Source organism: Rosa rugosa, chromosome 3 (assembly GCF_958449725.1).
Source record: "Rosa rugosa chromosome 3, drRosRugo1.1, whole genome shotgun sequence".
NCBI lineage: Eukaryota > Viridiplantae > Streptophyta > Magnoliopsida > Rosales > Rosaceae > Rosa > Rosa rugosa.
The window spans coordinates 29,420,936-29,434,977 of record NC_084822.1 but is presented as its reverse complement, the minus strand read 5'-3'; the positions used below and the strand labels follow the sequence as shown (position 1 = coordinate 29,434,977).

At 38.9% G+C, this 14,042-nt stretch overlaps 1 protein-coding gene across 5 annotated transcripts; it reads left to right on the top strand.

The window, feature by feature from the left end:
* The first annotated feature begins 3,592 nt into the window (after positions 1-3,592).
* On the top strand, positions 3,593-7,324 carry LOC133739513 (fluoride export protein 1-like). 5 transcript variants are annotated; one of them, XR_009860668.1, is made up of 8 exons: positions 3,593-4,111; positions 4,277-4,354; positions 4,727-4,825; positions 5,023-5,215; positions 5,404-5,819; positions 6,247-6,798; positions 6,912-6,942; positions 7,098-7,324. XR_009860668.1 is itself a non-coding variant. In XM_062167297.1 (6 exons), the coding sequence occupies exons 1-6, from the start codon at positions 3,725-3,727 to the stop codon at positions 6,463-6,465; spliced, it is 1,392 nt and encodes a 463-aa protein (XP_062023281.1). In that variant the 5' UTR covers positions 3,593-3,724; the 3' UTR covers positions 6,466-7,324. The 5 variants fall into 5 exon arrangements, 1 of the variants encoding a protein (XP_062023281.1); XR_009860665.1 differs by lacking the exon at positions 6,912-6,942; XR_009860667.1 differs by having other exon boundaries at positions 6,912-7,324.
* Positions 7,325-14,042: the final 6,718 nt, after the last annotated feature.

Genomic DNA, 14,042 nt, shown 5'->3' with positions numbered 1-14,042 from the left:
GTTGTGTCTTTGTTACAATGTGGGACTCTCCTTCTCCACATCCAAATTCATATCGAGCCACACAACCTCAGCATTTGGCGAGATACTGGTACAAATCTCCCACCATCCATCATTCTCTTGAGTCATATCATCGTCCTTGCTCCACCTAGCCTTCAAGTTAATATATTCACCCTGAGCTTTCAACCCGGCTCTACCTTGATAGGTTTTTTCTTCTATCCGCCCTTGCATCTTTAAGTTGTCACCTTGGCTATCCGCCGCTGCTGTTGAATGATGATGTGTCCCAGCTGAACTTTCGGCTCTAATACTAATTGTTTTGGAGAACAGAATACTCCTAGTCATAGTACCGGCCGGTATTGTCTCCACTTAACCACCTTGACGTCAACATGTGCGGGGTATTATCCCAAAATACCTTGATACTATTAGGAATAATTCAACCACTATGTGGAACTATTGTTTTCCACATCCTGTTTTGTACCAATAGTCACACAGCCCCTACATCTTCACCACCTTGTACGTGGCATAGCTATTGCCAATTACTAATGCATCTTTATCGATGTAGGGGCTATTGGCCTTAGGAAAAAGAGTGATGAAAGTATCGTCAAGGGATCCCAAGGTAATTCACCTTTATCAGTACTCGAACATAGAAATAATGCCCTGCGTACACACAAACATTACATTTCGTCTAAATCGAAAACACTACAGATCGAACACATAGTTTTGGAATTCTCGAATGGATTGTCTCTCACCAAGTGAAGCTAGGAATCGCTGCCAACTTAAAGAATTCTAAAATATAGGACGATGGTTTATCAGTTATCACTTATGTAGTCTGGGATGGTTTATGGCGGAACCTTACACAATCAGGAAGAGTGGAAGCAGGTTTACAACTTGATGTAGTCTTTTACTTCTCCTCATAAACAAAGGAATACCACTGTAAATTAGATTATTTATTTATTTATTTTTTAACTAGGGCTAAATTTCGAGTTTTTAAAGTGATTAGGAGCCCTTCGGTTTAGCCCAAGTGGTGATGGTGGGCAGAGAATTGAGGTTAGGATTAGGTTAGATCAGGGTCCTTGATACTTCTCCATATCAAACAGATATGAAATCTTCCTCCAAGATGGTACTTTTAATGGCTTACATTCATCAATTTTGAAATTTGTGGAATTGTACGTCCTGAGGAATTGGAGAAATATGGAGTAGTAGTGACTCAACATAAGCTTTCTTTCTCGCGAAGACCATAGATTTTGACACTCCACAAATTTGGTATTTGTTTGTATTCCATAATCTCAATTTGTATCACAAGTTTGACCAAAAGAAAAATTGTATCACAAGTTACTGGGTAAATGTACTGCTGGAGGCTTATAGTTGGTTTTAGCTTGTTCATAACTTGTACGACAAGAAAATTTAACCTATTTATTACTATCTTAGTTATCTGTAACAGCTAACACTTGTGGCTAGGGTCTTTTTCACATGGAAACATTTCACACAAACTGACAAACTCCGTCCGGCCAGTTACACTAGGATTGCAGTACCTGTTGAAGGAATTTTGTGTGTTGACTTCTCCCATTGTTAAACATATCAAAGACATTGATGTATCTAAAATCCTATTAAACAAAGTAATATTTAACATTAGGGGAAATGATCATTTACCCAATTTCAGCTTAAAAATTGCCCACTTGCTCCACCAAGAGTTTAAAAACCTCATTTACCCAAAACACTCTAAGGGATTATTTCCCCTTTACACAATTAATTCTTTTTTATTTCTTTTTATTTATTTTTGGGACTTTTTTGCCCTCTCCTTCTTTCTCACTTAGAGGGAGAAATCATCCTCCACCTTGCCGGACTTCGGTGACCAGCAGCCGACCGCCGACTCCGGTGACCGGACTCCGGTGACTAGTGGTCGACCTCGGACTCCGGTGACCGGAGACAGGAATCCGGCGACCGGGGACAGGAATCCGGCGACCGGAGAATACCCAGTAACCATATTATTGCCCCCCAGTAATCATATTATTGCCCCCCAAAAAACATATTATTGCCTCCCAAATATCATATTATTGCCTCCAATAATCGTGTTATTGTCGTCCAGTGAATTGTATGAACTCCCAAAACCAAAATGAATACACTACAGGCACAATTGATCAATTTATAATCATATTATTGGCTCCCAATAATCATATTAGTGCCTCCCAATTATCATATTATTGCCCCTCAATACAAAGTCCAATGTCTCTACTGCCTCCCAATAGACCACCAAAAATGCACCATTTTGTAGGATTCACAGATAATTTGACTTTAATACACTGAAAACAACATGTAACTTATCAAAACACCACACTATAGTGATCCAGGTCCCTCGTATCAAAGTCTACTGGGGGCCAATAATGTGTCTACTGCCCCCCAGTAGACCATTAAACAAACCCCACAGTTACATTGCAATCTCAGGATACCGGAAAAAAAAAAAAAAAAAAAAAAAAAAGTGTTATGGGCACCCAGAAATTGCTCTGGGCACCAGATCAGAGCGACTGGGGATGAACAAACTCGATATCCGACCGGAGCGCCTAGATCTTGAAGCTTTGGGCCGCGATCTTCTGCTCCAGCACCAAGCACCGCTGCCCCATTGGCCCCATGCTCGCAAGCTTCAATGCCAGATCCTGAGACTTGCAGCGCCGGCGATTCTTTCTCCGCCTGAAAACGAATCTGGAATTGATTAGGATCGGTGGGATGGTAGAGCAGATCATGTCTGTTGGCCGGTGATGGTTCTTTTCTTGCTGGCTGCGGGTTAGGATCGGTGTGTCGGCGTAGATTCGGTGGTGGACTGGAGTTGATGGGATTGTGGTGACGTTGCTTGGCTCGGCGCAATCTGGCCCGATATGGGTTGGATCCGATCGGAATTTTTCGATCTGCGTCTGGGCTTTTGATTCCGGCATGGGGAAGGGAATGGTTGGAGACGGTTTTCCACTGCGTTGCGGGGATGGAATGAGGTTGACGGCGTTCCGGCGAGGAGAGAAGGAAAGTCTACGGTGAGAGAAGAAATCGGTGAGAGAGAGAGAGAGTCTGAGAGGATAGAGTTAAATAATAGGGGGCAAAATTGTCTCTAGATGTTAGATTGGGTAAATGAGGTTAAAAAACTCTTGGTGGAGTAAGTGGGCAATGTTCATGCTGAAATTGGGTAAGTGGTCACGGCCCCTTAACATTAATATATAGGTTGTATTATTGTTGAATGATTTGTGGACTTCTTGAAGAGTCGGTTGAGCTCTTTCTTTCCTCCATGTCATAGCTGACAGAGCTATGCTATATATCAAAAATATCAATTATTTTTAATTTCTTAGATCTAACTTCTTCTTTACAGAGCTGAAAGAATTGTCATCGTTTTGTTTGTGTTTAAACTGTACAGCAGGTGGGAAACTTGGCATTTTCTTACAAGAAACAAATTATGACATTTCAACATTATTTTTAATATCTTAGATCTGACTTCTTCTTTACAGAGCTGAAAGAATTGGCATCATTTTGTTTGAGTCTAGACTGTAGAGCAGGTGGGAAACTTGGCATTTTCTTACAAGGAACAAATTATGACATTTCAACATTAGAAGCTGTAGTACTTTTGTCAATTTGACTACAACGTTTGTTCTTCCTTTTCATGTCTGTTTTTTTTTTTTTTAATCAACATTCTGATTTTGTTATATATTGGTACTCGTGAAGTTACTGAAACAAGAATCAAGCCCTGTACATGGTCATGGAGGGGGGAGAGTACAGTGGGACTAATGACTCTGAACTGAGAGCAAGTGTATCGATCGATGTGACAAGAAGTGCCAGTTCTTCATTAAGGTGGCGCTCTTTAAGTTCATTAGGTGCTCATACCTCTCAAGTAGATGAAGGAAGTGAGAGTGTGTCAGAGGTGGGAGATATTGGGGATCGAGCTCTTCACAGCAACAGGTACAGTGTGAGTGGCAGTTTCAACTTCTCGTCTGCAGAGGATATTCAATTGCAATCCTATGGATTCTGGCGTCATGATCCTGCTGCATCCCATGCAATCTCCACAGTGTCGCGTTTGCCAGAGGGAATCATTTCTCCCCTGTCTATTGATGCCATAGTACGCGATGAGGAGAAAAACCAAGTGAGATTTTGGTGAAATCTTTGTTAGGTCCCAGAACATGGACATGGCCTTTGTTCTTCATGTCTATTGATCAGGAAACCAACAAAACTAAAGATGTTTACATTTTTTCTTTTTCTTTGTCAGATCATGCTTGTAGGAAACACTTATGGTTCTTTACATGTGCAGGCAAGTACAGAAAGAATACCAAAATTGTTGGAGTATGGTTCATGTATGACTCATCTAGCCTTCTTTGGCATTCTTGGGGTAACACACTTAAATATTGTTCAGTGTATATATTCTTTGGTGCATCTTGTTTCAATGCTAATACTATTTGAGTTTTATAGCTATTGGCAGCATTCATTTGACAAAAATTGGATCTTGTTGCGTTAGTGAAACAACTGACAATTTCCATAGCTCCATATTCATTGTGATGTACTTGTGAGAACCGGCCAACTCTTACCATATATCATGTAGAAAAGTACTTTTTGCGTAGAAAAGGTTGTATACAAAAGTTTTAGATTTCTGTTTCTCTTGACAAGAGTGATTATACCATTGTAAATATACCTTGTTGTTTCTTTATTTCATAGCAGCAAACCTTCTTGGCAAATAGATTATTTGACATGTTACAGTATGCAGGTCTTAACGAGATATCTACTGCAAAAATTGTTCGGCCCCGGAGTTGCTGGTGTGACAAGTGACCAAACAATTCTTTACCTTGATCTTCCTTCTAATATGGTAACTTATTGATAAACATGTTTTCCCATAAGATAGTTTAATTACAAGAATCAGGAGGAACTTTTATTGAACATGGCCTAAAACTTCCCTATGACCTTCGTTTCCATAGTCCTTGGCTCTTCTTCATATCATTTTGACATCATACTTGTAGGATATTGATGTGGATAATGTTGGATTATGTTCCAATGCATTTGTAGGTTGGCTCTTTCTTGATGGGGTGGTGCGGTGTTGTTTTTAAAGCAGATATATCATATAGGTCAGATTTTTTGGCAATTGGATTGACAACAGGTTACCTGGGAAGTGTTACAACTTTTAGTGGTTGGAACCAGAAAATGCTTGAACTGAGTGTCGAAGGCCATTGGGTTTTTGCTGGTCTCGGTTTTTTAATAGGTAACATGGAAAACTTTAAATGCCATGGTAGACATGTTGATTGTTGCTGCAAGCATTGTATTTAAATTTCACAGGTATCTGGCTGGGATCCTGCTTTGGGCCTTTTTAAACTTATCCACGATCAAATCCAAATGTAGCTTAACTGACTTGGCTAATATGAGCTTCTCTTGTATGTAATTGGTGCTCAGGTTTGTTTCTTGCTGCCTACTCCATCATTTTTGGGGTAGAAACATCCAAGTGTTTTAGGCAGCTGCTTGTAAGGAATTCAGGGTATGGTGTTGCTAGCTCTAGAAAGAGCTGGAGGGTTGACAGCCACAAGCGTCACTTGGCAGTTTTGGCAGTGTTTCTGCTGTTGCTAGCTGGATTATGGACTATGAGTGGAATATTGATGAGGCAGGAGTTTAACAGCAACAGCAGTGAGACACAACTATGGTTGGCTTGCATCGTTGGACCTCTAGGAGTCTGGGTCAGGTGGTTCTTAGCTCGACTAAATGGACGTGGATTGGGAAAGACAGGGTTGTTAAAATGGGTTCCATTTGGTACTCTAATTGCCAATGTTTCTGCAGCTTGTATTATGGCGGCACTTGCTACTGTAAAGAGAGAGGTAAGGTTTTGTCATCTGATTTCTGTTCAGATCCCATACCATGACTAAACCTACATCCTCACCTTTAAGTTTTATATGTCATCCTATCATACTGGATAGGAATTGTTCACAAATTACAAGTGTAGTTTTCTCTTAGTTTTGTTTTAGATTTTTTAATTTTTTGTTTTAAGATTTTTAGGGCCATTTGTTAGTTCTCTTCAAAGAACCTGCAAGAAAACATACCTTATGCTGCCTATAGTTGAGCATGCATGGTGCCAAACCATGCGAATTTCATAACTACTCATTGATCTCTCTTTATTGACTCCTGATTCTAGTTGTTATCATGCTAGCTGCATTAACCTGGTCCATATGCATTGAACTTGTGAACATTACATGACATAATCCCCGCAAAGCTAACGACTAATATTATTCTGTTTGTGCTTACTAGGTAAATACCAAGACTTGCGATATTGTTGCAACAGGCATACAATTTGGATTTTTGGGTTGCCTGAGTACTGTATCTACATTCATTGCCGAGTTTAATGCAATGAGAGAAAGTAAATACCCCTGGAGAGCATACATCTACGCCACAGTCACCATATGCACCTCATTTTGTTTAGGGACCCTGATATATTCTGTACCTGTTTGGGCAAAGGGAGACAACTAAATACAACAATTTTGTGCTTCTCAAGTGCCCCATGGATCTTGCAGAAGAATTTTCTACAAACCACCTGCAGCCAATTTCCGTGCTTGATGAACTTTCTATCTTTTCACTGTTCTTTATCTTCCTTTACCGTTTCATTGCATATTCTTGTGATATATTTTATCAAGAATCCAGAAATTAACAGATGTATGTAGTCTTGGAAGAAGTTAGGCTCTTTGTATGGGATGAGGAAGGAGAACTCCCAAAGCCAGATCTATCCAAAGTCATTTTACTTAGACGGGAATAAGAAGATTCAACACAAGGCATATGGGATCAATTTTTCCCAATATATACAAGGTATATATGCTTCAACTCACACACATAGTACTCGAACTTAAAGATCTGGTTGCAATTACAAACTCTGTTCGCAATTACAGCATCAAGTCATTGAGTTTTTTGTGATCCATCAGGTTTCTATGTTGCATGAAACATCCAATAAAGGTTGGAGTACTTTTTCTAGTTTTTGAATTGCATCTAGTATTAGTATCTGAGTATTTTGTTTGGATCATATAGTTCTAGAATTTAGAATGAATATTTTCACTCCAGTCAATTATGTCAAGTATCCTACATAAACAGATGCCATATACTTCCTGCAGTGGTTCTTCTTGTGATGGCAAGAGTGGAGCTTGCATGTGATGGCACAATGGCCGATGTTTGTTATGAAATTGTGGTCCGACAAGCTAATTTGTTATGGTGGTCATTTTCTACAGTCATTTGAATTTAATTGATAAAAAAAGGCTGTATACCCTAATAAAAGAGAGAGATTGCCTCTTGTCGTAACATTTTAATATTTTATAATTGAAATTAAATTTGGGTGAATTTATTTTGTGTTTAAATTCTGAATTTATTTATGTGTTTAAATTCAGAATTTATTTTGAATTTTATTTTGTATCTCATGGTGTTTTATTTTGATTTATTTTGGGTTTTAATTCTTGTAACCTATGGCTTTTGGTTACTACCCTATTAATGGTAGGGAGTGTCCTAAGAGCCTATAAATAGCACCATTTGTTGCATGCTCAAACAGATAATTGCTTTTACGTAATATTGTTACGAAACACTACTATTCGTCCATCAATTTTCTTTCCAAAATCCCCCAAAGAGTCTTGTGTATTTTTTGACCAGAGAAAGGTCTTTTAGTGGAGCTTTGGGTTCCTCCAATTTGTGCAGATTGGTGTGAGCCATACAACTTGTTGTTGGGCTGTTGTATCCTGGAGGGGACAAGTCAAGAGATTTCTGGTGCACCGGCTGTCACGCCCCGGATTTTGAATAACAAATCCAAGTCCGAAACATGAATTAATACAACTCACATAAATACAACCTGAATTTTTTCTCAAAACAACCACACCTCACATCGCTCGATATTACATAAACCAAATCTCAAATTTGTTTATTACAGCACACTCTCACCAAATTATATTGTAAGGCTCAAATGAGCATAACTCACCTCACAATTACAATTGCTGTAAAACTAAAACAAATTCTCTAACCCGCACGATCACCGTCCTGATTCTCCTGACCTGCAGGATTACCCGCTACACCGTTTGAATAGTGTACCGGGATTGCAACAATACAAACCCGGTAAGCTTTTTGCAAAGCTCGTATGAGTAAATGAAAGGATTGCACGATTTAAAGTAACCAAATCAACTCAAGCATAAATTCAACTCAAGTATTTTCTTTGCATAATAATTGAAGTGTACAACGTCACTTCAAGCATCAATCAACTCACATCTCAACATGACTACTCAAAAACAAACAACTGTTTACTCAATATATACTCACAGGCTTATGATTTATTTATATAAATCATCCCATGCAGTATATTATACTTACAGGCTTATGATTAATTAGATTAATCACCCCATTCAGTATATCATACTTACAGGCTTATGATTAATTATATTAATCACCCCATTCAGTATGTCATGTCATACCCAAGGGCATATGATAACTCGTTTATCCCCCAAGCAGTATGACAGCAGACAGACTAGAGCTCTAACTGTATCGTAAAGTGTCACCTGGGCCAAGGTTCACCTTACGAATGACTGCTTTCCTCAATTCACTCGACTCCTCATTTAATTCATCTCAACGACTCAACTATCGCACTTTACTCAATTACCCATTATCATAGACAACACAACATCTAAGATAAATCACATATTCCAAAGGGTAATGCTCAAAATATAACTCAGTAAATCACATCAATACTTCACCCGATGTCACACCATCCAATATATATTCCATGTAAATATATATATACGTAGTCACCCATACAAGAGTGACCACTAATACCAACTATAGTTCACATGCAATAAAATCTAGAAATTCATTTTTATAGTTTAAATACATTTTACTTACCTATGGACCGTAGTCGATCAAGTCCATATAATTTAAAACAAATATTTATTTTCATAAAACAATTTCCACAATTTCCCAATTAAATAAAATCACCGAATTTCGGTTCGTGAATGAACCATGTGCGATTTACTCACCTCGATATTCCCGCTGCGTCTTCAATTCAACACAATACACACCGAAACCGCTCACCCAAGGAAGACCGTCAATCACCTAGTCAAACATGACCTTAACTTAGCCAACAACTCAAAAACATACTCAAACGACAATCCAACGGTCGGATCGAAATTAAATGATGATCCAACGGTCGGATCCTCACGGATCGCCTTTAGGATCACCCTCCAAAAATCATCACGAAGATCCAACGGTCGGATCTTCCTGAATCATCCTTACTAACATCTTCACAAATTTATACAAAAATCCGACGGACGGATTCTCACGAATCGCCTCCCTAATCACTGTTTTGCATTTATACGAAGATCCAACGGTCGGATCTTCGCCCATGACCACACAAAGTCATCGGGACAGTCATACGATCAACATGTTATAATTTGAAGTAAAACCGATGGTCAGATCTTCGCAGATCGTAAACCGAAGATAAACCGTAAAAACGTTAAATAGTAACGTCAAAACGTAAATCCATTATTTATCCACATTTTCTAAAATAACCTTGTAATATATCAAAACGCTCGTATGGATGCGTAGATCATCGTCCAGATAATATAAACTCAAAATAAGGTCCGACCCGCCGCCACAAGCGGAGGTCAGACGGTGGTCAACGCGGCGGTCAACGAAGGTCAACCACCTCTGATGCAAAAGTCGTCAACTACAAACTTCTTCAAAATGAAAGGGTGATCAACTTTCATACCTGGAGCTAAGCCTGGTTCGGCCTAGATCGTCCTAGATCAAGCGTTGAAGTTGGATTAATCTCGGCCGCACGATCGGATCCTAGATTGAATCAGAGGCGTTCAAAAAGTCAAACCTTGATCTAGCGGTCTACACTCAAAATCGTGATGAAAGACTTACATGGGGATGATCAGGGGGAAGAGGAGATCACGAAAATGGGAAGGATCGGCCCGTGCAACGCCGGCGTCGACGTTTTCCGGCCGGGTCGGTTTCGCTCGTCTGGGTGTCTTCGATCCAGCTTTCGGGGCAGCGGCGGGCCAAGACCACACCGGAGGGCGTCTGGGCGTGGAGCGGCGATCACGGTGGTGTCCGGGTCCGGGGCTGGAGGACGCCGGAGGAGGGCCGTTCGGCCGGGTCGGGTCGAGCGGTTCGGCCGCGTGGGAGAGGAGAGAGAACGGAGGGTTTCGGGGACTGTTTAGCAAAAATTAGATTTTTTCGTCCTTAATGAAAAAATCAGAAATTTTTCCTATTTATAGAAAATTCCCAAATTTCAAATATTCATAACTTATTCATACGAACTTCGAATATTGTGTTCCACATATGCACGAGATCGTATCGACGAGCCCTACAACTTTCATGCAGGAAGTTTTCCCAAATTCCGTATGTATAAAAAGTCAATTTCCACGAGCCCCTAAATAACGTTCGATTTCGAAAATTAATCGTTCAAACTAATTCCACAACTTCTCCGAGACTCGTACTCGCTCCCACTATCGTGAAATCATTTCTAAAAAATCCACGGAATTTAATTTGGATTTTTCGGGGTATTACACCGGCATTGTTCCGCAGAGGGCTTGAATCTCCTTAAAGAGAGCGAGATACCCGCGCCTCAGCCTTTTGTCAACGAGTTTCTCAAGAGAAATTATAATTATTTTATTGTAATTTCACCAACAATTTTAAGGAGATTCAACAATATGGAGCGTACTCAAGAGAAGCCGTTTGACAATGTGGGAGATCTCAACAAGCCATTCCGCTTCAAAGGTGCACATTTCAAGAGATGGAAGGGAAAAGTTCTCTTCTACCTTAATCTTCTCAAAGTTGCCTATGTGCTAACGGAGAAGAATTCATCAAAGAAGAGTACCGAAGGCATGAAGGATGATGAACTCCTTGCTCATGAAGAAAAAGTTGAAAATTTTCAAAAGGATGAGTATAATTGTCGGTACTATCTCTTGAACTGTCTTGCTGATCATTTTTATGATTATTATTCCTTGCTGAGAATAATAATTATTAATTATGATCATTCTTTGCATGAAGCTTTATCATCACCAGGTGCAATTTTCTGGAAAGAGGCTGTGAATGATAAAATGCAGTCTCTAATTTCTAATAATACTTGGAAATTAGTAGATTTACCAACAGGGTTTAAAACCATTAGGTGTAAATGGGTCCTTAGGAAAAAGCTCAAACCGGATGGAAGTATAGATAAATATAAAGCTAGACTTGTTGCTAAAGGTTTTAAGCAAAAAGCTGATCTAGATTTTTTTTGATACTTTTTCTCCGGTTACAAGGATTACATCCATTAGATTATTGATTACTATTGCTGCAATTTATGATTTGATTATTCATCAAATGGATGTGCAAACAGCTTTTCTAAATGGTGATTTAGATGAAGAGATCTATATGGACCAACCAGAAGGTTTTATATAACCTGGTCAAGAGCACAAGGTATGTCAGTTATCTAAATCCCTTTATGGTTTAAAGCAGGCTCCTAAACAGTGGCATGAAAAATTTGATTCCTGCATGATTGAAAATGGTTATAAATCAAATGAATGTGACAAATGCATATATTATAAATCTTGGAAAAATTCACATGTTATTATTAGCCTCTATGTGGATGATCTGTTAATTTTTGGCTCAAATTTGCATGTAATTGATGAGACAAAAACTATGCTTAAGAGCAATTTAGATATGAAAGATCTTGGTGAGGCTAATGTTATTTTGGGCATGAAAATAACAAAAACATGTGATGATATTTTTCTTGATCAGTCACATTATATTGAGAAAATTTTGAAGAAATATGATTATGTTGGCCACAAGCATGTGTCTACTCCTTTTGATTCTAGTGTTCGCTTCTTTCCTGTTGAAAGTGAAAATGATGTGAATAATCAAAAGGAATATGCTAGCATAATTGGCAGTTTGCGCTATGCAACTGACTGCACTAGACCTGACATTGCATATGCAGTTGGAGTACTTAGCAGGTTCACAAGTAAACCAGGTAAAGAACATTGGCATGCAATTGAGCGTGTTATGAAATACTTGCTTGGTACTAAAAATTATGGATTATTTTATAAAAAATATCCTGCTGTACTTGAAGGCTTTTGTGATGCCGATTGGAATACTCTGTCAGGTGATTCTCTCTCTACCACTGGTTATATTTTTACATTAGGTGGATGTGCTATTTGTTGGAAATCAAAGAAGCAAACAATAATCTCTAATTCAACCATGGAAGCTGAACTTATTGCTCTAGCTTCAGCAAGTGAAGAAGCAAATTGGTTGAGAGATTTATTGCATGAAATTCCCTTGTGGGAAAAACCTATACCACCTATATTGATTCATTGTGATAGCACTGCAGCTATTGGTAGAGTAAATAACCGTTATTATAACGGTAAATCCAGACCTATAAGAAGAAAGCACAGTACTGTGAGATCATATTTGAGTGATGGAATTATTAATGTGAATTATGTTAAATCATGCGATAATCTTGCAGATCTTTTAACTAAGGGCTTGGCAAGAGATAAGGTCTGGAGTACATCGAGGGGGATGGGATTGAAGCCCATATCGTCATGAGCCATATATGAGGACACCCAACCCGGTGATTAGAGATCCTAAAAACTGGGTTCAATGGGAAAAACGAATCATAAGGTGGCCGTAAGAAAAATGCACTATATTTTCTTACTCATCCCTATGATGTAAGTGCATTAATCTTGTAACGTATATGAAGGTTGAGTTTACTTAAAACTCTTAATAAAATCTGTAGCTCATATGAGTGGGATGTTATAGTTACAAGAGCATTCTTGACGGATTTTACCTATATGAGTGTGAGAGTGGGGCTGCTCTCTATGAGAATTGGGCTTATTCTTGAAATGCACTCATGAAAACCGGGATAAGCACAAGGCCGTAACGTGCTGGCTAATAAAGCTCATATTAACACCTGAATTATTATGTGTGAGCAGTAGTTCTTATTTTCCCTTAAGCAGTTATAGTTCAAGTCTGAGACCACTATCAACTCTGGAGTAGGGATTGCTGTTTCACTAAGTGAAGGTTCAATGCAGAGCACACCTTCATGACGCATAATGGTTCGTCTTTGGCCGGTAACTTTGGTTTATATTTGTTTTTAAAATATTAAAATGAGTGGGGGAATGTTGTAACATTTTAATATTTTATTATTGAAATTAAATTTGGGTGAATTTATTTTGTGTTTAAATTCTGAATTTATTTACGTGTTTAAATTCAGAATTTATTTTGAATTTTATTTTGTAACTCATGGTGTTTTATTTTGATTTATTTTGGGTTTTAATTCTTGTAACCTATGGCTTTTGGTTACTACCCTATTAATGGTAGGGAGTGTCCTAAGAGCCTATAAATAGCACCATTTGTTGCATGCTCAAACATATCATTGCTTTTACGTAATATTGTTACGAAACACTACTATTCGCCCATCAATTTTCTTTCCAAAATCCCCCAAAGAGTCTTGTGTATTTTTTGGCCAGAGAAATGTGTTCTTTTGGTGGAGCTTTGGGTTCCTCCAATTTGTGCAGATTGGTGTGAGCCATACAACTTGTTTTTGGGCTGTTGTATCCAGGAGATTTCTGGTGCACCGGCATTGTTCCGCAAAGGGCTTGAATCTCCTTAAAGAGAGCGAGATACCCGCGCCTCAGCCTTTTGTCAACGAGTTTCTCAAGAGAAATTATAATTATTTTATTGTAATTTCACCAACACCTCTCTCTCTCTCTCTCTCTCTCTCTCTCTCTCTCTCTCTCTCTCTCTCTCTCTCTCTCTCTCTCTCTCTCTCTCTCTCTCTCTCTCTCTCTCTCTCTCTCTCTCTCTCTCTCTCTCTCTGAAATTTTGTTAGTGATATATATCCACCAGGTTGGTTTAACGAGAGCCTTGAATGACATTGGCCTTGCTCTAGCTGCATGCAGTCCCTAATAGCCGAATCAACTCATTCGAGTAACCAAGGAATGGCTTATGGACATGCGGCTTTAACTTGGTGGCAATATTGCTTATAGTCTAGTTTCGGACTAAATGCACTCAGTTCAATATCCATTTGGATAGCTGACATACACCAT